This window comes from Elephas maximus, chromosome 12, assembly GCF_024166365.1.
Source record: "Elephas maximus indicus isolate mEleMax1 chromosome 12, mEleMax1 primary haplotype, whole genome shotgun sequence".
NCBI classification, from domain to species: domain Eukaryota; kingdom Metazoa; phylum Chordata; class Mammalia; order Proboscidea; family Elephantidae; genus Elephas; species Elephas maximus.
The window spans coordinates 97,827,946-97,855,617 of record NC_064830.1 but is presented as its reverse complement, the minus strand read 5'-3'; the positions used below and the strand labels follow the sequence as shown (position 1 = coordinate 97,855,617).

The window sequence follows — 27,672 nt, the reverse complement described above, 5'->3', positions numbered from 1 at the left end:
ATAGGGCAATGTCTTAGTCATCTAGTGCTGCTATAACAGAAATACCACAAGTGGATGGCTTTAACAAAGAGAAATTTATCTGCTTACAGTCTAGTAGTCCAAATTCAAGGCAACAGCTCCAGAGGAAGGCTCTCTCTCTATCTGTTGGCTCTGGAGGCAGTTCCTTGTCATCCATCTTCCCTTGGTCTGGGAGCATCTCATCACAGAAACCTCAGGTCCAAAGAAAACGCTCTGCTCCCAGTGCTGCTTTCTTGGTGGTATGAGGTCCCCAACTCTCCATTTGCTTCTCTTTCCTTTTATCTCTTGTAAGATAAAAGGTGGTGCAGGCCACACCCCAGGGGGATTCCCTTTATGTTGGATCAGGGATGTGACCTGAGCAAGAGTGTTAAATCCCACCCTAACCCTTTTGAACCACAGTCAGAGATTATGATTTATAACACATAGAAAATCACAAAATGGAGGACAACCACATACGGCCTAACCAAGTTGCCACATATTTTTTTGGGAACATGATTCAATTAGTTACAGGCAACCGGCGTCACTGATGGGTAGATATCCTTCCCATCCATTTTTAGACTTTTGCATGTGTGCATACATATATATTTATATCCATGAGCAACATATAGTATTATTGTGTTTTTTAATTTACATTAACCATGTTATATTGTAACTATCATTACACTACTCATTTTTTTCACTCACCTTTGTTTTTTAAAATATCCCTATTGAGATGAATATATATACATATCTGCTATACACACACATACACAAACTGCTATACAGCATTCCACTATATGAATATTCCACATTTTATTTATCTTTCCTGGCTAATATGTATTTGGGTTTCCAGTTCTGCCCTATTTTAACTGATACATCAATGAACCACATTTTAGATGTGTTTCTGCAATACAGGCAAGTTTCCTCTAGCCCATCTAAACCTTCAGATCTTCACTTTCCTATCTCAGTTACTAGAATGAATAAAGGATATAAAGCACTTTGTCTAAGTAGTAAAGTTCTACATGACCTCAAAAATCAGACAGACAAATCCATAGAGAAAAAACACAAACTGGTGGTTGTCAGGGGCCAGGAGGAACAGCGAATGGGTTATGACTGCCATGGGGTACAGACAGGGTTTCTTTCTGAGGCGATGAAAACGTTCTGGAATTAGATAACGGTTATGGCTGCACAACCTTGTGAATATGCTAAAAATTACTGAATTGCACGCTTTTAAATGGTGTATTTCATGGTATGTGAATCACATCTTGAAAAAGTTCTATATAAATATAACTTTTTCAGTTCCATCAATTTTCAAATTTAACACATTTTTCGTGAAGGAAGATCTACAGATTATTATATAGAAAGAAAAAGGGAAATAAACAAAACAAAAAAACATTTTCCACAGTCCAACTATTTCTCACTACCACTAGGCTGCTCTCCTTCCCACTTTAGGACTCTAGGCGCCATGATAGAACCAAGGGCTATGAGATGCCCCGTTTCCAAAACCCAGCCCTCTCCTGCTTCTTAAGGCAAGGAAAAGCAATCCATTCTGTCACTCTCTTCAGACCACTACTCCCATAAAACGCCTCCAGGACACTTCCAAATTATGCCCCCACTGTCTCTTCCTGCCTTGGTTCTATCTATTCTCAGACTTTCTGAAACCAAAAATCCAGGAGTCCTCCTTGATTCTTCTTTCCTTCTACCCATCACATCTAAGCCATCAGCAAACCCTGACAATTGTACATTTTCAAAAATGTCTTCCAAAATTTCTCTCTCTTGCTCACAACCCTTGCCCAAGCCTCCACCTTTTGCTTGGATTACTGTAATACCATCCTAACTAGGGTCAACATCTCATCCCTTGCCCATACTCCAAAGCCATTCTCCACTCAGCAGCCCAAGTTATCTTTTTAATATGTAAATCCCATGCTTAACATCCTTACCATGGCCAGGCCCTACTTTTGTTTGACCCTTTCCTCCCTTTCTCCAGCTTAATGTTACACTCTGTTCCCCTATGCTCAGTATATTCCAACCACTCTGTACCTTTTTGTTCCTATAACCCGTAAACTAATTCTTAGTTCAGGTTCTTTGCAATTGCTGTTCCTGCTACCTTCCCCCATGATGTTCACACATCTGATCCCTTTAAATCATTTAAGATTTAGCTGAAATATCACTTCTTCAGAGAGGCCTTCTAATGACCAGCCTGCTCTCTACCAAGTAACAATCATATTATCATGTTTATTGTCTTCATAATACCTCTCTCTCCCTGGAATTATCTTACTTGTTTATTTACTAGAACGTAAGCACCAAGAGAGCAGGAACTTCATCTGTCTTGCTTCCTGCTTTATCCCTAGACCAAAAAGGATTGCCTGGAACATAGTTTATTGTTAGGTGCCATCGAGTTGGCTCTGACTCATGGAGACCCCATGTATAACAGAACAAAATGTTGCCCAATCCTGTGCCACCCTCACAAAAGTAGGTATGTTTGAGCTCATTGTTGCAGCCACTACATCAACCCATCTTGTTGAAGGTCTTCCCTCTCTTTTGCTGACCCTCTACTTTATTAAGCATAATGTCCTTCTCCAGAGATCAGTCCCTCCTGATAACATATCCAAAGTAAGTGAAACAAAGGCTCATCATTCTCCCATCCAGCATTCTGGCTATACTTCCAGATTTGTTCCTTCTTTTACCAGTCCGTGGGATATTCAATAGCAAGCTTGCAATAAATGTATCAAATGGATTAACCTCAGCCGGGCATGGGCTGAAAGCACAATGATTAAAAACAATCTGCATTAAGAAGGTCACATTCCTTAAATCTTCCAGGCATGGATTACTTATTAACCCAAATAAATTTGTAATTGGTAGTTTAGAGCCTGCATCACTGAAGAGACACTGACTTGGAATTAAAAGTCTTTCACACCCTTGTAACCTCTACAGAAGGCCATCTGGCTATGTCTTTCAAAATTAGAACTGCACCTGCCTTTTTAATCCAGCGGTTCTGGGAATTTATCGGACAGCTTTACTTACACATGTGTGAAATGACACATGTAAGAGATTATGCAGTACAGCACTGTAACAGCAAAGTATTATGATGTCCACCAGGAGGAGACTGATTAGATAAATTACGGTACATCCATATAAAAAAACACTTTGCAGTGATTTACAAAAAAAAAGAAGAAGCTGCCTAAGTACTGGTTATATGCCACTGATAGACCACATTCAAGAATGTTAACGTTAAGTGGGGAAAAAAGCAAGGTGAAGAAGGATATTATACGTTGACACCGTTTCAGAAAAATAAAAGGGAGAGGAGAAATAAGTGCTTGTATATATATAAAATTTATGTATATTGATTCTGGGGAAGGGAACAGATTAGGAAAGGGACTTTTCATCGCAGGTGATTTTAAACTTTTAACATTTTGAACCATGAAAATGTATTAATTGTCCCCATCTTACGTTTTCAAATTTAGCTCCATTTCCTTCACTTTGAATCTTTCCAGATAAGTTAGAAATCTGCTTCACCTTGCCTTATCTTTTTCAACCTTTGCTTGGGATATCCTTTTTCTCCTTCTTTTACTAATAAAATCTTACCCTTTCTTTACGTTGCACTAATTACATCTTATTTCCTCCGTGAAGTCTTATACTACACCAGTATCATCTGCTTTATATTGCTATTCATCTTTCTAATGTATATACCCCATCTACCTGACTAAACTAACCTTTTCCAGAATATGAACTGTGTCTTACTCATCTTTGCATTCCCCAAAGTACCTTGTATATAGTACCCATTGTGGTTGAGTCAATTTTGACTTACAGAGACCCTATAGTACAGGGTAGAACTGCCCCATAGAGTTTCCAAGGCTGTCATCTTTATGGAAGCAGACGGCCATATCTCTCTTCCATGGAGCAGCTGGTGGGTTCAAACCTTTCGATTCGCAACCGTGGCTTAACCACTGCACCACCAGGGCTCCTTTTGTATAGTGGGTTTGAAAATTGTATTTGCTGCAGTTATATTATAGGCACGAGAAATCCTGTCCCTCAGAGTTCACTGGAAACCTCATCCCTAGAGTATTCATTTCTTATCTATTCCTCACATCCTTTAACAAGATGAAATATAATTCTTATCCAAGAGGGTTGAGGCCATTCTACCATGACAGTGAATTTCCAGGTGATGGATGCTCATGGTATGCCAACTTGTAACGTTCAATTGAAAGTGCCTGCAAGTCAGCAAATATGGAACCTGAATCAGACTGGGTTACAGATCAGAGACCACCAATTTCTGTCCTGGCCAGCACCCTGAGCTTTGCTCCACAATTCTCCCATCTGCCACCCATGCCTGCACACATAAAATCGGAACTGCAGAAAAGCCTGGTTGCATTATATAAAGGAAATTATACTTAATGGCAACTTACCTAGTCTATTTCTGCTTAATTTTGAAACACCACCATAAACACATATATACATTGCATCAGATAAATGTTTTGTTAAGTGTTATCAATACACAGCTCCAAGAAGTGTTCATTTATTCCTTCTTCACTATGTATTTATCAAGGATCCACTATGTGCGAGGCACTATTTTAGACAATGGGTTCGTACCAGGGGAACAAAGTCTCAGTTCCCATCAACATTAAACAAGTTAAACTCAGAAGTTCATAGGCTGTTGCTGTCAAGTTACTGTCAAATCGGCTAACAATTTTTTTAACTATAGAAAGGACAGACATAAAGAATGCAGAAAATAAGGAGAAGAATTAGTATGAATGAGAGAAATTGCTGCATTGAAAGGGAGATTTTCCAGGTTAACACTAGCACATTTTTCATCATTTCATGGAAGTCTGTCTTCTGCATATCAGATTTGCCGAGGAGCATCACAGATGCATGACATAGCTAGCTTTGGAACTGGATCTCTAATTAAGCTGACAAATGTCAGACACTGCTTGCTATTAGAATACTCTATCGATAAACATTTGAATTGGAAATGGGGGGAAAAAAATCAAAGTTCAATTTCAGCTCCTGATTCATTTATATCATTGGATCATATATGCCTGTTTCTTTTTATAATTGTATTTGAAGTTAATTGTTTTTAGCTTCTAAAGGGAAATAAATTTAATCTGTCAACACTGAGTGGCTTAGACTGCTCTTTCTCAGTCTTCCTTCTCCTAGGCATCCGTTCAGCACTTGACGACGTAGGCTAACAGGTACTTTCTGAAGTGCTTTTGTCCCTAAATCCAGGACTACACTATTCCTCCTCTCATCCTCTCATTTTTGCTCCGACTTGGCCTTGCCCTGTACCAATCTTCTTTCTTTCCATTTTGCTTTCCCCCAGCAGTCTTCAAATGCCAAGTCTCATCCTTTCTATAAGATTTTCTCCCTTACAATGAGAACAGTTATTAAAAAGCTCTCTGTATAGTGTTTTGAAAGGGCACTGTCCATTTAATGCTCAATCTCCTGTATTATAGTCACCATCTTTCCTCTATCACACTTGGCCTCTGTTGAACAGCTTATTTTCAAAAAGTAGGTGAGAGGCAAGAGTAGTTAAGAATATTGTTTGACTTGGATTCAAATCCTGATGGCCGCTGGCTAGGTATGTGACCTTTGTCAGAGTATTTAAGTTACTCATTCCATGGTTTTCTCCTCTATGAAATGTGGATAATAAAACATCTTCCCAAAGGGATGTTGAAATAACTAAATTGTGATGATAATGGTGAGGATGAGGATACCAAAAAAACACCAAACCCAGTGCCATCAAGTCGATTCAGACTCATAGCGACCCAATATGACAGAGTAGAACTGCCCCCACAGAGTTTCCAAGGAGCGCCTGGCAGATTCGAACAGCCAGTCCTTTGGTTAGCAGCTGTAGCACTTAACCACTACACCACCAGGGTTTCCCAAGGATGAGGAGAGTTAGCAAATATTACTTAAACCAAAAACCCAAACCCATTGCTATCCAGTAGATTTCAACGCACAGCGACTCCACAGAACAGAGTAGAGCTGCCCCACAGGGTTTCCAAAGCTCTAAATCTTCACAGAAGCAGACTGCCACATCTTTCTCCCATGGAGCAGCTGGTGGGTTCGAACTGCCAACCTCACCAACATAAACTTGAAGGTGTCAGAAACTAACCTCCAAATCTCATTCCCCTCCACCCCCACCCCGCCACGCCACAGTGCAGTCCTCCTCTCAACTTCTTGCTGTCGGTCAGCAGTCACCCAAGGTTTAATTTACAGTGATCCCTGACTCGCTTCTCTCCTGCTTCAATCTCCAATCTTCAATCTGGCTCCAGTTTTGAGATTTCTTCCTACTTGTTCTCCTGCTCTATTTCCGTTTCCACTTGCTGTACCCCTGGACTAGACTGTGGAACCCAAGAAACTCTAAGTATTTGTGTGGATTAATGCCACTGTTTATGTAAGGCTTGAAGAAGATAGGAAGTAGCAGCACATCAAAGCATTTCACCAAGGACATTTGAAAGGCAATAGAAGGAGAAGACGCAAAACAAGATCACCTTACTTTAGAGCAACTAGACAAAACGCTCAGGAATAATATGTGATCAGATTAAAATCCACTCTCAAATTAACCAAAATCATTCTTCAAATGGCCTCAAAGGCATCCAGAACAAAAAAGTAATAAAATCTTAAGGAGCTCATCCTAGGGAAAGGTGGGAATAAAGAACGTGAAGATTAGCAATGTCAGTGAGGCAGAGGAATGGAAAAACACTATGATGAATTGAACAATAAGGCCCATGTTAACCCTAAGTAAAGTAACCGTTTACATTATCTAGTCTTGTTTTTGTCCCATGAAAAAACTACCCAACTCATATCTCAAGGGTTAGGAGGGAAGGCAGCTAACCACAGTACTGCCATCCTTGTGTGTTTCATTTTAGCAACCAGACAAGCAAGCACTATGTGCCTCCAACTATCAATACGGTGACAGAGCCACTTAGGCTAATTAACTAGTTAGGTCTTTAAAATTCAATGGGAACTGTACATCAGCATTGCTCAATTTATTTCAAAACTTCAATCTGCTAAATAAATATTGTAAATCCTTTGGTAAATAAACAGTACTGCCATTTTATAACGCACTATTACTACTGTCAAATGTTAGTGAACACGATTATGTAAACAAAAGCAAACGAAGTTCTCCAACAAGGATTTAAAAATGTGTATTAAAGAAAAACAACTTATAATTCATAGATAGAGCAATCTATGATACTGCCCAACATATCAAATGTAAACAGTTAATTCATGTACAGGTCAAATCAATAAGTTTATATAACAGGTATTTAAAAGAATGATCAATTCAACATACAGAGAGCAAATAGCAATCAGCTAAAACCTTGATTAACAAGATAAATGAGATATTCATATGCATTATTTAAATGTTATTTTTTTCAATAAAATTTGTCAAATGGCATGCCATGTAGAATTTGTCTAGAAATAAGAATCCGAGTGTAAATTTTTTTTTAAATCCATAAAGCCAATGGTTATAATTAAAGACAGAGGGTTTTTACGTAATAAAATAAAGCAGAGGAAAAGCAACACTGAACCAAAAGAAGAGTGACCTGTGATAGTCCCCTTGTTATCACATTATACTGGCCTTTACCTGATTGATTACTTTTGTGGTTCTATCTGTGCTTCCAGCCCCTATGCCTATACCTTTCTTACAACATTCACACTGCATTTTGTTGAGAGCAGAATTATGCCTGTGTTTTTCTCCAGAGCCTAGTACAATGCCTGGTCCATGGCGGTCATGCATTAAATAGTAGTTAAAGGATTTATTTACAAGTATATCTCTGCCAGTAAAGTCTGAACTCCTCGAAGGCAAGGACCAATTCTTATTCATCCTTGTACACCCAATGCCTAGAACTGTGCCTGCCATACAATAGGCACACAAAAAATGTTCGGTAAATGAAACAACTGCATTTTTGTAGTATAAAGTTTGGAATTTATGATATAGGTGAAAAAGAGTTGTCACTCCAAAAAAAGTTGGTTTTCTGAAAATAAACCTGTTTACCAAATGATAGCTAGCTGCCCAATGTCATATGCTGAAAGAAACATATTTCTAGATATAAGTATACTATTAGTGTGTGTATTTTTTCTCATTTGTTTATTCATTCTTTTAATCGCAGATATCTACTGAAGCCCTCTACAACCCAGACATTGTCTGAGGTGCTGGGAATACAGTAGTGAATAAGACATAAAGCAGCTCCTAACCCAAAAAAGTGACATGGGGAATCCCAAGAAGTATCTGTAATAGTGCATGTCATTGCTTTGCAAGGGCAAGCAGAGACTACTGTGGGGGCACCTACCAGAGTCTATTCACTAGTCTAGGAAGGTGAGGAAAGGCTTTCGAAAGGAAGTATCATCTAAACTGAGATGTGTAGGACAGGTAGGCATATCTAGGACAGAAAGACCAGCATAAGCAAAGACCACCTCCAGAGAGACAGTACAAAGGAGGAGCTGAAGTTCAATCTCACTGGAGCACTGAGGGAGAGAAGGGAAACAGAAAGAGAAGGGATTAGGAAAACCCAGATTCCAGGTATCAGAGTGTGAAATGTTTTAAAAAAAAAACATATCCTAATGGCAATGAAGAGCTACTAGGGAAGTGGGGACACAGTGATACTAGCAATTTAAAAAGACTCTAGCAATTCTATGGAAGGCAGACTGAAGGAAGGTAAGACTAGAGAGCCAGGTAGGAAGCTACTGCAATAATCTAAGTGAGAGAAAGATGATGGCTGTGAAGATAAAGAGAAGTGGGTTGAATATTTGTTAAGGAGGTAGAAATCTAGCCTAGTGATGGCCAAGGTGGAGGTGGGGGAAGGGAACAGGAAAGAATCAAGGAGGACTCAACTTGCTCTCTTGAGCAAATAGGTAGATCCCGGCGTCAATCACCAACATATCAGATATGGGCCTCTCTAGCTAACATCTTCGCTTGAATATCTCAGACATCTCAAACTTAAGATGTGAAAAACTGAATTTTTGACGCACACCTCCTCCCCTAAACCTGCCTTCACTTAGTTTCCCTATTATGTAATGGTACTACGATTCATCAACCCAGCTGCTCAAGCCATCCCCTAGAAGTTGTCCTTGATTCCTTCGTTATCTTTTCCCCTGCCCCCAAATGCAACCTATCAACAAGACCTATTGACTTTACCCTCCTAAATGTGACTCAATCCACTTCCATCACCACAATCATTGCCCAAGAACAGACACTATAGCAGTTTCCCAACTGGTCTCCCATTTTCCCCAGGGAAAAACGGGCCAAGGTGGTGGTGTAAGAAGGCTAAATCCTCAACATTCATAATAGGAAATCAATAATGTCTAAAGTTGACAATGTCAGAAAAAAGTAATACATGTATATTATCCAGAAACATGGAGGAAAATAACAAGAAATAGCTGAAGCTCAGGGGTAGGGAGGCATAGAGCAGGGAACCCTTATTTGTATGTTGTATATTTCAATTTTTCTTATAAATTTATGTACAGGTAACACTTTTATCTATATTAGAAAAATTTAAATAAAGAAATGATGGGAAGTCACCTCATAGTGAAAGGTAAAGTATTGGGATCAAAGATTTCAGGAGAGAAAAGACAGTATGAATTAGCTCTTATGGCCTTTAAACTCTAGTAAAGGAAGGGGAAGGAGAACTAACTAAAATGCTGTTATACTAGTATAACCCTATAATGAATCAGTGTTTCAATTTGAGCCCATGAAAAAGCATACCAACAGTCACATGTCTTCCTTTAAGCAGGTTGCTGAAACCAGTCAACCTTAGCACTGGTCACAAAAAAAAAAACTATTACTTTTGTAGGATGTAAATTCCTTGAAGCCTACTATGAGCCCAAGAGACAGAAAGGGCCACAGGAACCAGAGACTTACATCATCCTGAGACCTGAAGAACTAGATGGTGCTCGGCCACAACCGATGACTGCCCTGACAGGGAGCACAACAGAGAACCCCTGAGGGAGCAGGAGATCAGTGGGATGCAGACCCCAAATTCTCATAAAAAGACCAGACTTAATGGTCTGACTGAGACTAGAAGAATCCCGACGTTCATGGTCCCCAAACCTTCTGTTGGCACAGGACAAGAACCATTCCTGAAGACAACTCATCAGACATGGAAGGGACTGGACAATGGGTTGGAGAGAGATGCTGATGAAGAGTGAGCTACTTGTATCAGGTGGACACCTGAGACTGTGTTGGCATCTCCTGTCTGGAGGGGAGACAGGAGGGTAGAAAGGGTTAGAAACTGTCAAAATTGTCACGAAAGGAGAGACTGGAAGGGCTGGCTCATTAGGGGGAGAGTAAGGGGGAGTATGGAGTAAGGTACATATAAGCTTATATGTGACAGACTGACTTGATTTGTAAACGTTCACTTAAAGCTCAATAAAAATTATTAAAAAAAAAAAAAAATTCCTTGAACCCTACCATGGTACGAAATGACCCACAGAATCTTTGTCTTCAACCTGTCTTTGAAAAGACAAATGTTTGGTAATGGCTATCAGCAAGGAGGAAACCCTGGTGGTATAGTGGTTAAGAAACCACAGCTGCTAACCAAAGCCTTGGCAGTTTGAATCCACCAGGCACTCCTTGCAATCTCTATGGGACAGTTCTACTCTGTCTTATAGGGTTACTGTGTGTCAGGACTGACTGGACGCAATGTTTTTTGTTGTTTTTTTTTTTCATCAGCAAAGAGGAAACCCTGGTGGTATAGTAGTCAAGAGCTACAGCTGCTAACCAAAAGGTTGGCAGTTTGGATCCACCAGGTGCTCCTTGGAAACCATATGGGGCAGTTCTACCCTGTCCTATAGGGTCGCTATGAGTCAGAATTGACTGCGCGGCAACGGGTTTTGTTTTGTTTTGTTTTAACCCAACAAAGAGGAAACCCTGGTGGCGTAGTGGTTAAGCTCTATGTCTGCCAAACAAAAAGTCAGCAGTTTGAATCCACTAGGTGGTCCTTGGAAACTCTATGGGGCAGTTCTACTCTGTCCTATAGGGTCACTATGAGTTGAAATCAACTCAATGGCAACAGGTTATCAGCAAAGAGGAGTGCCAAGGGTGGTGCAAACAGTTAATGCACTTGGCTGGGCCTCGTGATCTGCTTCTGAAAAATCAGCCACTGAAAACCTTACGGAGCCCAGTTCTACTCCCGCACACAAGAGGTCAGTCGCCTTGAGTCGGCATTGACTTGAGGGCAACTGGTGTTCTTTTATCAGCAAAAATTATGCTGTTTGAAAACTCCAGCTTAGATCTATGAGATTTTTTATATTAAGTTCCAGGAAGCCTTGTGGATTCCAAGTAGAATATGAACTAAGGGGGAAACAAAACCTATTATTTTAAGAACTTACTTCACCCCAAGCATCATTTATGATTACTTGTCTCTGTCGTTCACTTGTTTGTTTGATTTGCTTCTTTGTTTTCCTATCGGTTAAGGAGAGACAGCAATTTTTGGTGACAGGAAAATGTCTGTCCTTTCCTCTAGGATTCTTGATCCCTCTGGCAATCAATTCTCTGTGCCTCACCCAATTTATATTTTACCAAATCTTGTCGACAAAGAGGTAAAAACTAAAATAGGATATTCTCTGCTTTTCTCTTTAGTATAAAAGTAGACTACTTACATTAAAAATGTACTGTTTGTCAATTTCACATAATAGAAACTCTTGCCATTCATCAGTTAACTTTCTATGTTCGTTTTGTGTGTATAGTGATATTTGTATACATGCACACACACACAAATCTCAGGTTTATGTGTGTTTACATGTGAGCGATGTGTATGTTTTCTCAATCATTCAAAAAGTCTTAGATGAATGATCAGAGATTAATCATTTTCCCTAAACACTCCCACTCTTCTCATCAAACACATCCAAAAGCCAGAAGAGTGACTTATCATTGTTCAAATACCAGGTATCTAATCCAGATGGTAAATCTAAGGACTTTCTGTAAATTGTTTCATTTAATTCACAAAACAACCTATGAAGTAAGAAGCCAAGGCTCAGGTAGATTAACTAACTTGCCCAAAGTTGAAGAAACAGAGGCAAGATCTGCACACAGGCCTGTCTGACTCCAGGGTATTTGATCTTGACAACAATATACCGAGGAAGTACCATAGGGAATGAAAAAACAACCTGCTCAAGTTCCCCCACAATTAAAAACTCCATATGTAAAGAGAAACACATGTGTTGCTTAGGTACAAACCAAGGGTTATTTATATTGTCTGGAATATTTGAGAAGTCTCCCCACAGGTCTATGTGTGTATACCTTTACCATATATCGTATATACATATTTAAGCCAAGGGTCTGTTGTAATACACACATTCAAGTTCTATGCCAAGAGCAGCTCAGTGAAATGGTAATTGACTGAGTTCATATTTTAATGCATCAGCTTTTAAATGAGCACACGAGTTCATTTGGATTAACCACCTGACTAACTTGTTCTAGAGTTTTAGAAAATTAAACACAACGAAGCTATACTATGGAAAAAAGTAATAAAATAAAATCAACATTACCAGTATTAATATTCTTAAGGGATTAGTTGTTCTACCACTACTTTTTTTTTTTAATTGTGCTTTAAAGGTTTACAGAACAAACTAGTTTCTCATCAAACAGTACACACATTGTTCTATAACACTGGTTAACCACCCCATGACATGTCAACGCTCTCCCTTCTTAGCCCTGGGTTCCCTATTTCCAGCTTTCCTGTTCCCCTCTGCTCTCCAGTCCCTGCCCCAGGGCTGGTGTACCCCTTTAGTCTTGTTTTTTTCCCATAACCCTGTTCAATCTTTGGCTGAATGGTGAACCTCAGGAGTGACCTCATTATTGAGCTGAAAGGGTATCCAGGGGCCATACTCTCAGGGTTTCTCCAGTCTCTATCAGGCCAGCAAGTCAGGTCTTTTTGAGTTAGAATTTTGTTCTGTATATTTCTCCAGCTCTGTCCAGGACCCTCTACTGTGATCTCTGTCAGAGCAGTCAGTGCTGGTAGCTGGGCACCATCTCGTTGTACTGGACTCAGTGTGGTGGAGGCTGTGGCAGACGTGATCCATTAGTCCTTTGGACTAATCTTCCCCTTTGTATCTTTAGTTTTCTTCATTATTCCTTGCTCCCAAGGGGATGAGACCAGTGGAGTATCCTAGGTGGCCGTTCACAAGCTTTTAAGACCCCAGACGCTACTCACCAAAGTAGAATGTGGTACATATTCTTTATAAACTACGTTATGTTAATTGAGCTAGATATGCCCAAGATCATGGTCCCTACAGCCCTCAGCACAGCAATTCGATCGGCCACTACTCTTGATCCTGCTCAGTTCGCCTGCACAGTATTCCTAAAGCGAGCTTTCTTATATCTGCCTGATATGTCATTCTCCTGCTTGAGATCCTCCTATGTCTACATATTAATCCAGCATGGAGTAAACTCAAAAGCTTAAAAAAAAAAAAAAAAAAAAAAGGCAAGGAAACAGTCTACTATGAAACCAAAGAGAGGTAGGAATTGTGGAGAACTGGAGAGAGCATACATCTACAAAGGTATACAAATTCAAAAATTTTAACACACTGTGTTCAGGATCCACCACCCATCCGTCAATGTGTCGTACCGTGATGGACCGCATGTTGCTGTGATGCTGGAAGCTATGCCACTGGTATTTCAAACACCAGCAGGATCACTCAGGATAGACAGGTGTCAGTGGAGCTTCCAGGCTAAGACAGGCTAGGAGAAAGGACCTGGCGATCTACTGCCAGAAAAACTGACCACTGAAAACCTTATGGATAGCAGCAGAACATTATCTGATATAGTGCTGGAAGATGAGCTCCACAGGTTGGAAGGCACTCAAAATACCTAGTAGTTACAACAATGGGCTCAAACATGTCTACTACCATGAGGATGCCACAGGACTGAGCTATGTTCTGTTGTTACACATGGGGTCACTATGAGTCGGAGATGACCTGATGGCACCTAACAACAACAAATGCCCAAGATAAACATTAAAACTTGTGGCCAACTCACTGGCTACCCATTTTCAACTCCTGCACTTACTCTGGAAAATCTATACTGTTTCATCTAGCAATAAGGTTGTTTTCTGGGCACGGCATGTCCAAGTTTTACCCCCAATTTCTTCATCCTTACCCTCACCCTCAAACCTCATGCACCTGTAATATCATGGTACTCATAGAGCCACCAACATACCACACTTATTTCTTACAAAAAGTAATCCAAGACTAACAAAAGTTTACAAGTAGGGAAGTTGGACTAGTGTTAGACTCTTAAAAAATAATGAAGCTCAGGCTTGCCAAAGTCACCAATATTGCTGGAACACCAAGACAAGGACCCCTGCCCTCTGGCATCCAGAGTAAATCTTCAAACCTAATTGTTTTTGTTCAGAATCTTTTTACATAAGTGCTATTCCTTTTTATAAAAAGCTCATTTGAATATTTCCATTACCTTAATATAAATATTGAAACCTCAATCTTGTTAGATATATATATTACAGAACACCAAACTAGCAAGTTATACTATTTTAAACTTTGTGCCTTTGAAAACACTCCAAAATAGCTTTTACAGTCTTGTCCAATCAAAACACATTCATTAAAATACCACTTGCAGCTCCATTTAAAAGGATTCCATATTGTACCACCAGAAAGAACTGCACCATACACCAGGGCTGCAGTTGTTCAAGCTCTGAAGTAATTGACCTCGGTCATGTAAAACTCCGACAAAAATGCACTGGCTTAGAGCCCAGAGAAGCCTTCAAAATCAGTCTGGAAGTATTTCATAATTTTAAACATTTCAAAACTCCTTTCCACTGAATCTTCTTACAGCCCCAAAATAATGTCAAGCCTAAGGGCCGACTAATAAGGTGCTTAAGTAAACAAAGAAACATCAACAGACTCCACTAATGCCATCAATTCTCTACTACCTGAGGATAAATGGTTATTTATCAACCAGGGCAAAAAATAATAAGTTATGTAGGAAAAAAAAGGAAATTGCTACAAACTGGTGACAACACAACAATAATGACACAGCCATTTTAGAACGAGTCTACTGCTTAGAGTTAATTTCAAAAAAAAATCATATCCCTTTAATGCAACTTGGAAATCTGTATGGAAACAGACAACAGTGACAGATATTTTATAGGTAGCTACTACCATCAGGCTATTTTACATCAAATGCTAAGTTTTCCTTTATCTTATTATACACCTGTGTCCTTTTTATTCTTTACTCAGTTTTTAGGTGTCATTTTCTACACAGCTACAAAGAAGCTTTTGCTTCTCTACGTCATGCTGCTTCCTAAAAACAATCCCTCCTTAAATTAGAACTAAAAAAAAAAACCAAAACCCTGTTTTTCAATCACTTTGATGAGTCACAAATCAAACAAAAAACATTGTCAAACAGTAACAATATTCAAATAACCTGAGATGCCCAATAATAACTAACAGTTCACCAGAACTGGTTTTCAAACTTTAGAAAGAAACAATGATTCATTATTTTTATGGGAGGAGGGAATAAAACAAAATAAAATCACAAAATTTTAGGTTACGAGAATCTACGAGAATCTAAAAATCTCCTAATGTTGTTGATTGGTGCTGTCGAGTCGGGTCCAACTCACAGTGACCCCACGCACAACAGAAGGAAAAGCTGCTCAGTCCTGCACCATCCTCACAGTGGCTGCTATGCTTAAGCCCATTGTTGTAGCCACTGTGTCACTCTGTCCCGTGGGAGTCTTCTTTTCACTGACCCTCTACTTCACCAAGCATGATGTCCTTCTCCATGAAAAAGAGAGGTTCACAAATGTTGGTTTATCTAATTTATAATAAACCCAAGTATGTACATTTAAATCTCTATCAATCAGAAGCCATCACATTTATATAATAGCAAAATAATTTTAATAACAAGTTTCCCCAGAGTTAGAATCTACTGTTTGAGTTTAGGATAAAGTTTGCATTAACCAATAGACTAAATAACATGGAGCTTAAACACTTTGGTTTCTATTTTTGAGCTACACAAATAGTGAAGGGAAAATTGCAATCAAGAAGAAAAACAACTCTGTGATTTATTTAAACACCTCAAAATGTCATCATGAAATGGCCCACATTAAAAGAAAGAAACTACTTCAAATTATTTGCCTTTCACAATGCATATTCTTATTTCACTTGGAAAATTTAATTGTGTTTTGTGTATGACCTTTAAAGCATCATTGTCACAGCTTGATGATAACATCCAAATAATTTCAGTATAACATCTACCACAGATGGGAAGCACTAAAATCATAATAGAAGAACTCCGACTTTATAATAGTATTTAGGAGAGATTTCTTTTCTAAAACTTAGTCTTTGCTTCTTCAGAAATGAATACTGTGCTTCCAAGTGAATTTCTTGGGAAGACATAAAAAAAATATTGAAATCTCTCCCATTACTCTCTGAATAGCCAAACATCACCATCTTTGGTGTCTGATCATTCAATGCCTCAGTCCTCATTAAAGCCTTTCCTGGGAATCTCATTTAAATTCTGTACATCTTCCCTACATGGCCTTCTGAGTGCAAGACGCTAAACCACAAGGAGCTATCCATCTTTAAGTTATTTTCACATTTATTTTCTGCATATTATTTTCTGTAAATGGCACAGGTTTGTCATTTACGATTCAAATAAAAGCCATAACCTGCAAGCCAGGTCAAGTCCCATGAGGATAGTATCCAGTTTTGTACTTCTTGTTTATCCCCTACAATAGCTAGCACAAGGTACATAGATAGCAGGTGTTCATACCTCCTAATTGACAAAGGCGGAAAAGACAGCTACGCAAACATGTAAGAGCATGTATTTAAACTCCTAGCGAATGGCACACACTGGCCTTCAAACCTAGGTAATTAGAGAATGATAAATTCTAATGTTTATACATTTGTACAAATGTCATTTGCTCTCACTTTTGGCCAACATTCAGATGTTATTTTACATTTTAAATATTTAAGAAACTACAGGGTCACTTTTTCAACCTTATATTTGTAGATACAATATCATTACAAATAATAACCAATATTTATAAATATTCTGGTTCACAAATCGCTTTTTTCTTCTTTGATGCTGATACTCAAAATCTGGACAATAGGCAGTACTGTCTCATATTTTACATAGTTAAGCCCAAGTGGCATAGTGGTTAGGAGCTCAGCTGCTAACCAAAGGTCAGCATTTCAAATCCCTCAGCCACTCCTTGGAACCCGAGGGGGCGGTTCTACTCTGTTCCATAGGGTAGCTATGAGTCAGAACCGACTCAAGAGCACCTAACAACAGCAAGCAGCTAAGGCTCAGAGAAGTAATATAAACTATCCAAAATGCAAGTAAGAGGTAAATCTGGAAGTCAAACACAGGTGCCTCACAAACAATGAATTATAGGTGGTTCAGCCCATTGTGGCGACATTCCCTGAACTGATCAGAGCTGGGCCATGAGTGGCCTTGCTATTTTCCCCAGCCAGCCATAAAATTACCATTTTCTATATGTGCCATACCGAAAAATGTTTTGGTCCATGTAGAAATTCTTGAATTGGTATATATCCTGCTGTGTATATTCTCAACAACAAAGATGCCAAAAAAAAAAAACCCTATTAGATAAATAATCAGCAAGGGTTAAAACTAATGGGACGATAGCTATTCACAAACACTATAATTTAGTTTTGCAAATACTGCTTGCCCAAATGCACAAAATAAAAGTAACAGAGCCCTAGTGGCGCAGTGGTTAAGCACTTGGCTGCTAACTGAAAGGTCAGTGGATTGAATCCACCAGCCACTCCGAGAGAGAAAGATATGGCAGTCTGCTTCCATAATCCGTAAAGACTGCAGCCTTGGAAACCCTCTGGGGCAGTTCTACCCCATCCTATAGTGTCACTATGAGTCATAATCAACTTGGCGCAAAGGGTTTTTTGGTTTTTAGTTAATTCAAAAAAAAAAAAAAGTTTCGGTAGTATTGTTTGACTCTACCAATGCTGCCTCTCAAAATGTGTCTCAATAATATAAATTAGCCAATAGTGACACTCTCGTTTTCAAGGCTCCTTGCTGACTCTTGTCATATCACGGTCATTCTTTAAAAAATTGTCCATCTTCTTAGTTACATTTTCATTCTGATCTTGCCTCCATGATATTATGCCCAACTCATCTTAACTAGAGCTCTATCTCCAAAATCTAGAGTCACTTAGTTATTCTAAAAATTTCTTGAACAACTTCAAGTAGCTAAAACATTTTTTAACTAAACCAAAAAACCAAACCCAGTGCTGTCGAGTCGATTCTGACTCATAGCGACCCTATAGGACAGAGCAGAACTGCCTCATAGAGTTTCCAAGGAGTGCCTGGTGGATTTGAACTGCCGACCCCTTGGTTCACAGCCATAGCACTTAACCACTACACCATCAGGGTTAACTAAGGGTAACTTTATTTGCATATTTATCTGATCCTCACTGACAGCTCCTATATAGTCATCTCTTAGAGAACATTACCAAGACGAGGCCTGTGAGATTGCAAATGGTAGCGGGGACCTAGGCAGGGAGACTATGAGAGCGATGCTAGTCTCAAAGTGATGTTGCCATCACTTCTTTCATCACTCTATCCCTGGCCTGTCCTGACCCAAGAGATTAGGTCAGCCAAGTCAGCTCCTTGGGGGACTAGGTAGAGGTATGCTCTCAAAGCAATTCCTCTGGCCATAAAAATGGCTATAAAAACTGAGGTTAAAACTCTTTTTTAATAATCTGTTGCATCTTATATTCCTCATTACACATGTTAAGAAGAACCCATGAGTCCACCATTCTAAAATAAAACTGGACCTTGATTATAACATATTCCTATATACCTTTACTCATCCCTGGGCCTATCCCCACCTGAGATGACCACTATCTGGAATCCTATACTTTTCTTTTTATACAATTCGATGTTCATCTACTCTCCCTAAAGGAATCTCTGGGTGGTGCTAACGGTTAAGCACTCGGTTTAAATCTACCCAGAGACACCTCAGAAGAAAGGCTTGGTGATCTACTTCTGAAAAACCAGCCACTGAAAGAAAACTCTATGGAGCACAGCTATACTCTGACACACATGGGGTCACCATGAGTTGGAATCAACTCAACAGCAAATGGTTTGGCTTTACTTTCCCTAATATAAATATTATAAGGGACTGTGGCCCTGCCTAACCCTTGATTTCAGACTTCTAGCCTCCAGAACCGTAAGAGAATAAATTTCTGTTGTTTTAAGCCACCAAGTTTATGGTAATTGTTATGGCAGCCAGGGAAATTAATACAACTCCTCACAAATTAATATGATTATTAGGGACTATTGGGGTATTTATTTTTTACTATGATGTGAGATAGGTATCTAATTTTATCTTCTTCCCTGTCAATATTCAAGTGACTCAGCATTGTGTATTAAACAGTCCATTCTTCTCCCTCATTGAATTGTGATACCATTCTTGTCACATATCCAGTCCCCAGTTTACCTGGATATTTGTTCATCTCTCTATTCCACTGGATTGATCTATTCCTGCACAAAAAAAAAAACGTGATTTCAATCAATATAACTTCATAACAAGTCTTGATATCTAGTAAGATGACTCTACCCTTCTTTTTCTATATTGCCTTGGTTCACAAATTGCTTTTTTCTTCTTTGATTCTGATACTCAAAATCTGGACAATAGGCAGTACTGTCTCATATTTTACATAGTTAAGCCCAATTTTAAGAAGAGGTGATCAAGTTCTATGAGGGAGGAACCTCTTGGATGAGTACTGTGCAGCTATAGAAAGAAATGAGCAACATCTTTAGAAACTGCTACGTGACAATTTCCATATTGTTTCACTTATTAAGTGAAAATGCAAAAGGCATTTTCAGTGTTTATAGGATATATCTGTTGTAGAATAAAGAAAAGGGTGAGAAACAAAAATTAATACAAATAGGAATAGGGGAAAGGGACAGGGATTGATGTCTCTAGATACATCTTGTTTTACATGTTTGACTTTGAAACCTATAAACTTATTACATAATTAAAAAACAAAAATAAAAACACAGTAAAGACAATCCCAAAAGTAAAAACAAATAGTATTTACCAGGTTGGTGGCATAAGCATTGTCTTAGGCTGGGTACTCTAGAGAAGCAAAACCAGTGATGTGTATATATAAATATAGAAAGAGAAATTTATTTCAAGGAAATGGCTCACACAATTGTGGAGGCTGGCAAGTCTCAAATCCATGGGTCTGGTGGCAGGATGCTGGCTCACAGGGTTACGGGAGCTGGAGAATCCAAAATCCGCAAGTCAGGTGGCAAGCTGTTGGCTTACATCCCAAGAAACAGAGGTCAAAGAATGACTAGGTGAATGTGGGATCAAATGCACGATGGAGAAAGAGCTTTGCCAGAACATCCATATATATTGGATGCAGGCCACACCCCCAAGGAAACTCCCCTTTCAACTGATTGGCTGCTCACATCAGATCACAAAATGGTGGTTGATTACAAAATATCTGCCAAACCACTGAGAATCATGGCCTAGCCAAGGTGACACATAACCTTAACCATCACAACCACACAGAGAAAGTAATTTTTTCAAGTGGTTTAAAACACTAAATTTTGACTCTCTAGAAAAAAAAAAAATTTTTTTTTTTTTTTAGAGGAGCATAGCCTAAGAAAAAAAAGAACTGCAAGGAAATACTAAATAGCTTTCTATAGTCTCATTGTAAATATAAATATTGCTAGTTATTTAAAACTATTTTAATTATATTACAGGATAAAGCAAATAAGCAGTACCATAAGGAAGCTAGAGACAAGAGATACATAAAATCAAAGGTAAAATCTAATAATCTTTGATTTAAATTTAACCATTCATTTTTCATGTTTATTAATATATTACCTCAAATACATCTATATGTGTGTGTTTGACTTCAAAAATACATGTGTGTGTGTATTTCCTAGCTCTGTCCACTGTAAACACCAAGAAGCATGACCCACTCTGGGGTTTCTAAATACCATTTCCACTAAAAGGAACCAGGGTCATTTTGAGAAATTACTGATTCCAGGGATAGGTCATAAAAGTTTAAGATGAGATAGACATATTATTACAGCGAGCAATAAAACTATATATATATATATATATATATATATATAGTTCGAATCCGCCAGGCGCTCCTTGGAAACTCTATGGGGCAGTTCTACTCCATCCTATAGGGTCGCTATGAGTCGGAATCAACTCGAGGGCACTGGGTTGGGTTTTTTGGGGGGAGTTTTTTTTTTGTTTTTTTTTTTTAAATCATTGGTGGCCACTGTAATTTGCTAGGGCATTATGGTAGATTGAAGATAACTGTAAATTCTTTTCTACTCCTTGCACTGAGAAGTAAAGTCTAATTGTCCTCCCCTTGAATCTGTGATGGCCTTCATGACTTATTTGACCAATACAATGTAGTAGAAGTGATATTCTGAGATTTTCAAAGACTAGGTCATAAGAAGCCTTGAAGCTTCAACCTGGTGCTCTTGGAACATTGTCTCTGGGAACTCTGAGCTACCATGGAAGAAATCCAACTACCCTGATCCATCATGCCAGAAAGGCCACGCAAATGCTCTCTGGCCAACAGCCCAACAGAGCCCAGCTTTCTAACTTTCCCCACCAAGCTATCTTGGACCCTCCAAACAACCCAACCACCAGCTAAATACCTTCTGCCACACGGAGCAGAAGGTGGATTGCCCAGTCAAGCCCTCCAAAATTCTTGACCTATCAAACCATGATATATATTTATGTATAGATATAAATTTATATTTAAATATAAGTAATAATATGTATGTATATATATTCTGACTCATAGAGACCCTACAGGACAGAGTAGAACTGCCCCATACAGTTTCCAAGGAGCACCTGGTGGATTTGAACTGCTGAACTTTTGGTTAGTATCTGTAGCTCTTAACCACTACACCACGAGGGTTTCCTGTATATATATAAAATAGAACCGTTGTTGTTTTATGTCCCTTGAGTTTTGGGGTAATTTGTTATGCAGCAGTAGATAACCAAGCAGGCATCAACTCATTACTCTGAAAACTGACGAAGACAAAAAAATCAAGTATTGTTCCTGACATTCTGGTACAAACTGTATTTCAAGGTAACTATACATCTGATGAGAGGAAAGTCCTATAAAGAATTCAAACTAATAAAAGCAGAAGGAACGATATAATTAAAAATGCAATGTTTTTCAACCCCTGAGGAAATTACGGTTCTAGGCAACAATCATTAGTGGACGCTAAAATCACAGGTGGAAGGTCTGTAACAGAGGGATCAGGCTCAGACACACCAAGAGGGGAAAAAAAACCAGACACACACAAATACACATACCACAAGTTCAACATATCAACTGCTGGAATAAAAAGGGGAGATGTCATAGAATAAAAGGCCTTATTTACTTCCTGATTCAAATAAGCCTACTTTAAAACACCAACACTGAGACAACTGGAGAAGTGTGAATATGGATGGAAAATTAGGTGATGTTAAGGAATTAATGTTAATTTTTTTAGATGTAATAATGGCATGGTGATTATATTTTTTTTTAAATAAGTGCTTACCACTTAGACATGCAAACTGAAGTAATTACAGTGAAGACGGCATGATGGTCCCTGGTGATGCTTTGAAATCCTCCAGGAAAACAAGACTAGACAAAACAACCCATAAAGAACAGAAACTTGGAAATACAACCAGATTGGAAAAATGTTGATCATTGTCAAAGCTGGATAATGGGTGCATGGAGTTCACTATTCTCTTTACGTTGGAGAAGTATGAAAGTGTTTCTTATGAAATAAGTTTTAAGTATCCAGTTATTGACTGGAATTGAATTTATGGATTAATATGGGGACAACCGCCATCTTTATGATATTGATAGCTTCCCACTGCATTTATTTATGCCTCCTTTAATATCTCTAGAGCTCCCGTGGCACAGTGGTTAAAGCACTCAGCCGCTAACCAAAAGGTCTAGCAGTTTAAACCCATCGGCAGTGGCAGTCTGCTTCTGTAAAGATTATAGCCTTGAAAGCCCTCTGGGGCAGTTCTACTCTGTCCTGTAGGGTCACTATAAGTTGAAATTGATTCGAGAGCACCTAACAACATCGTGAATATATGATAAAAATATACTTTTTAAAAACTTTTCAATCATTTGTTGACAGGATACATATATATACTTTCAAATTGCTATTTGAACACATTTGGGGATACTTTTTTTTTTTTGAAGAACTCTTTTATACTAGAATAGAAAAACTAAAAGGAAAAACAATTTTCATTTCTGGATTTACTTCAAAGCAAAATTCCCAGGGACAAACCTATTCCACAAAATGAGGCATTCTTTTATTTCCAGCATTGCTATAAGCAGCTGCTTACATTCAAGGTGCAGTCCTAAGTCCTGTACAATGGAGCAAAGACCATGTGTGGCTAATATAATGGAAGAAAAGAATGACGGAAAAGACATTTTTAAGAGTTGACTTCTGTGGAATCTTATTTCCCTGGCCTGTCCAAGGCAAAAATTACAAGTAAAGAAACTGTAGGAGACACGGTGCCACTACATGCAACCTTCTTTCTACCTCTTTCTTGTCCCTTCTCAGATATTAAGTGTGATTCTGTATCCAAGGTCTTTCTACTCCATTCTAAATTCGACTTGATGCAAAAAAGTTTAAGAGCTACCCAATGAGCTATGGTAGCTAGCTTACATTTCCAGAACTCCAAATGTGGAAAACAGCCACAACAGTAATTGTATCTGTGGAAAATTCACACTTTCTGTTGAGTTTTTCAAATTACCTTGTTAGAGTTTCATTTTTACTTGTAAGGAGAAATGCTTCCAAATAAAGTTTCTAACGTATTAAGAGAATGCACAGTTCTTATATACTGTCTTTTTATTGTTGTTGTGTGCTATAGATTCCATTCTAAGTCATGTATATGATCTCCAGGTCTTTTCTCCTGCAGAGCCAAGGGGTAGGTTCTAACCGACAACCTTTCAGTTAGCCACTGAAAGCTTAACCACTGCGCCACCAGGACTCCTTATATACTGGCTTAAACAACAACAACAAAAAAAACCCAGTGCCATCGAGCCGATTCCGACTCATTGCGACCCCATACTGGCTTAGATCACTGTAATTAGATCAATAAAGTCATTGTCAGTGGTAAATATTTAGAAAGCTAATGAGCAAATTCAAACTCACGTGTATGTATGACAGCTCTAAAGAAACTCAGTTCTCTCTACAGTCTTGCTACTCAAAGGCTGGTCTGTGAACCAGCAGCGTCAGCATCACCTGGGGTGTTACCAGAAATGCAGAATCCTAGGCCTTTCCAAGATCTAGTGAATCAGATCACCTACGTGATCCCCAGGTGATTCGTAATATTAAGTTGGAGCAACACTGTTCTACAACAAACATTTTAACAAATGTAGCTTTCTTTTTTTTAGCTTTCTATAGTGAACATTTCTAGTCTTGAAGTTATTAGTCAACAATCTTTAGAAGGTAACTATTAACGTAAAGCTCTGAAGATCATAGGCAAGCACACTTTTAGTAGAAAGGCTAGTGATAAAAAAAAAAGTTTATGATAAGTTCAGGAAAAACTGATTTAAATTTCATAGCAACTGATATATAAATGTTTACTAACCTATGTCTTAACTTTTCTTCCAAACCATGTATTTTCAATACAGCATACTGGCCGAGGGGGCAAACAAAATCTGGTTTTGGGGTATGAAAAAATCTTAGCTATTACAATGTCTTCTTGTCCTCCAAAGCTCTATCCTATTCAACAAAATCTTACTCTAATTCCTTTCATTAGGTTTCCTTGGATGTCACATGAGCTGTGCTAACACTGAGGTTCATGCCAGATCCACCAAAACCAGGGTCAACAGGCGACTATGACTGGAGGGCTTGCTCTGGACTGATTCCTGATCCTGAAATCACATCGGGAGAGGTCACCTGTGCTCACCTGTTTGCAGCCACTGGGTGCCTTCTGGATGCTGTTAAATTATGTTTGAGTCTCAGAGCTTCTGCAGGTGATCTGAGCTTTGAGAATTAAGTAAAAACAATTTGTTTCATTACTTAATTCTACCAGGTTATTCCACCCATTGGTAACTATAACAAGTACTTAAATAAAAGTGTCGACAATGCTTGAATAAGTGACTAGAGGTTAATTACATAAAAGTTATTCTGTCATATCAAGAAAAAATTAAAAGATCACTAAAAATAACTTCAGAAATCAACTAATTTTTTTTTATTTTTTACTTTTGCTGGAAAAATAACAGCTCTGAATTTTAAAAAAATTTGATTACACTGGTGTTATACATTTATATAAACTACTAATATTTGATGTAATTTCATATACTGTAATTTACGAAAGTAAGCTAATTCCATTAGGTTACTCAGCAAATACAGTTATGAAGTTAACTGTTAATCATTTTTTAATTTAACTTTTAACTTAAAATGTTTATGTAGTCTTTCTTAGCACTGCATTGGATAAAAAAGTGTAATCTCTATACTTAACTCCTTTTATGTATAAAGCACAAACACACAGGCAGTACATAAACAGATATCTTTGCTACTAAAATATAAGAGAAAAAGCAAATATGAAAACTTGCCTGAAAAGGCTCCTGGGACAAGGGGAATGATAAAAGGGGGAAAAAGAGATTGAGCAACACTTTTCTAAACTTGCCGAATGCTTTACACTTTCAAAAGAACTTGTATCAGAGCTGCTTTACCTCAAATATCTCATTAAATTCTATTGATTCTTATCGCCAATTGATTTACCTATAAATTTTACCAAGGCTGAATAAAATATATTTGAGGATTATTACAATCTATGTCCACATAGCCTTTCTAAGAGCTTCAGGTCACCGGTGCATAGTGGAAGAGAAATAATAATGTCAGTAGTTCAATGTTATGTCTTCTGCTTCCCTGATCTCTCTTCCTTAGTCTCTCCTTCTTCCTCAGCCTTCTTTGTACCACTCATACCTGGCATCATGTTCGTACCGACATTCAAAAAGAGTAAAAAATTGTAAAATTAAAGCCAATAAGTTATTTTATTCATATATAAGGTATTTTAAGTTTAAATGCTACAGTAAGCACAACTGTTACAGTAGGCTCACAACTGTTCTCCAGTGGCTTATACAACACCCCTTCTCAGATAACAGCTGCCATTCTCCTACATGACCCCACCTCCCTAACCAGAGGTGAGCGCTGGGCAATTCAACCAAGCCAGGCTTATCATGATAATTTAACACTGACCCTTATGACTGGCCCTGGGAGGAGCTGCAACGCAAGCTAAGCTAATTAAAGTCCTTCTCTAGAACTTTAACTTTTATTTGGCAGGGATTTTCCCCCCTCTCTGGTGATGGCATAATGAGAATTAAGTCTGGAAGCTGCCAGAAGCCATACCCACTGCTACATGGAAAAAGAGGATCTACAGTAAGGGAGAACGAAGCTGAACACAAGGAGATAAATAGAGTGAGTACACCTCGTCTCCTAGTCTGTTTCTAGTCATTCATGAAGCTCACTCTATTTCAGGTCTTGTATTGGTATGGCTGCATGGACCCACACATTCCCACTAATGCAAATGCCTTAGAAAGCTAGGAAAATCCTAATACCTATCTACTCATTGGTAAGTATATAAGTAATGATTATGTAAATATATAAATGGTTATATAACTGGTATAATGATAATGTATTAAAGGATTTTATATTAATAATTTCTGATTCCAGATTGTAAGTGCCACAGAGTCAGTTCTGACTCATAGGCACTCTAGGTACAACAGAACGAAACCCTGCCCAGTCCTGTGCCATCCTCACGATCATTGCTATATTTAAGCTCATTGTTGCAGACACTGTGTCAACCCATCTCGTTGAGGGTCTTCCTCTTTTTCTCTGGTCCTCTACTTTGGTTGTTGATAAACACACACACAAAAAAAAACCCAAACCCTGTTCCACTGAGACAATTCCAACTCATAACGGTCCTATAGGACAGAGCAGAACTGTCCAATAGGGTTTCCAAAGCTGTGATCTTTATGGAAGCCGACTTCCATATCTTTCTCCCGCAGAGAGGCTGGTAGGTTCAAACCACCAACCTTTCAGTTAGCAGCCAAACACTTAACCACTGTCCATCAGAGCTCCTTGATAAACACAAGGAATTATAAATCCATCATTCTCTAATTTACATATTAAATGCATTCTATTTATGTAAAAATCACACATATGTTATACCCCACTCTCTCCTCTGTTTACTAAAATCCTACAATTATATGCCAAAGTGCTATTAGGGATTCAATTAGATGAACAATACAATTAATAAGCTTATATTTTGTGATTCCCAATGAGAAACGGGTCGAACCCAAGGTTTCATCTTCAGCCATTATTCATAACATTAATGAACTTAAACAGAAGCATATTCTGGAATATACTGTAAATCAGATGTTGTAAATAAAAGTGAGAAAAGTGAAGTTTAAATACAACTGACTCTTACATTCAGACTGGCATAAATATCAAAGGATAAGCAAGGAAGAAAAGTATACAATGACGGATCACTGAAGACAAAGTCTGACCTCAAGATAAAGCAAAGATGTATAAAACAATGAAAAACAATCACTCTTACTGAAGAAAGCGGAAACAATAAAGGCCCTTAGTCACTCAAATGCACACTCTACATTTGTAAACTTTCAGATATTATACAATTTAGCATAAAGCATAAAAGCGCTTTC

General features: G+C 38.4%; 1 protein-coding gene across 4 annotated transcripts in view; it reads right to left on the bottom strand.

Annotated features, from left to right (window-relative positions):
- The window catches only part of SDK1 (sidekick cell adhesion molecule 1), a 1,136,389-nt gene that overhangs the window by 1,000,470 nt on the left and 108,247 nt on the right, over positions 1 to 27,672 (bottom strand). Inside the window, exon 1 of one of the 4 annotated variants that reach the window (XM_049902718.1) lies at positions 88 to 7,175. The exons of the other annotated variants lie outside the window; for them this stretch is intronic. Within the exon in view, the coding sequence (XP_049758675.1) occupies positions 88 to 196 (109 nt within the window). The 5' untranslated portion in view covers positions 197 to 7,175. Of the gene's footprint in view, positions 1 to 87; positions 7,176 to 27,672 lie in introns of those variants that run through there. 4 annotated transcript variants of the gene reach the window in all.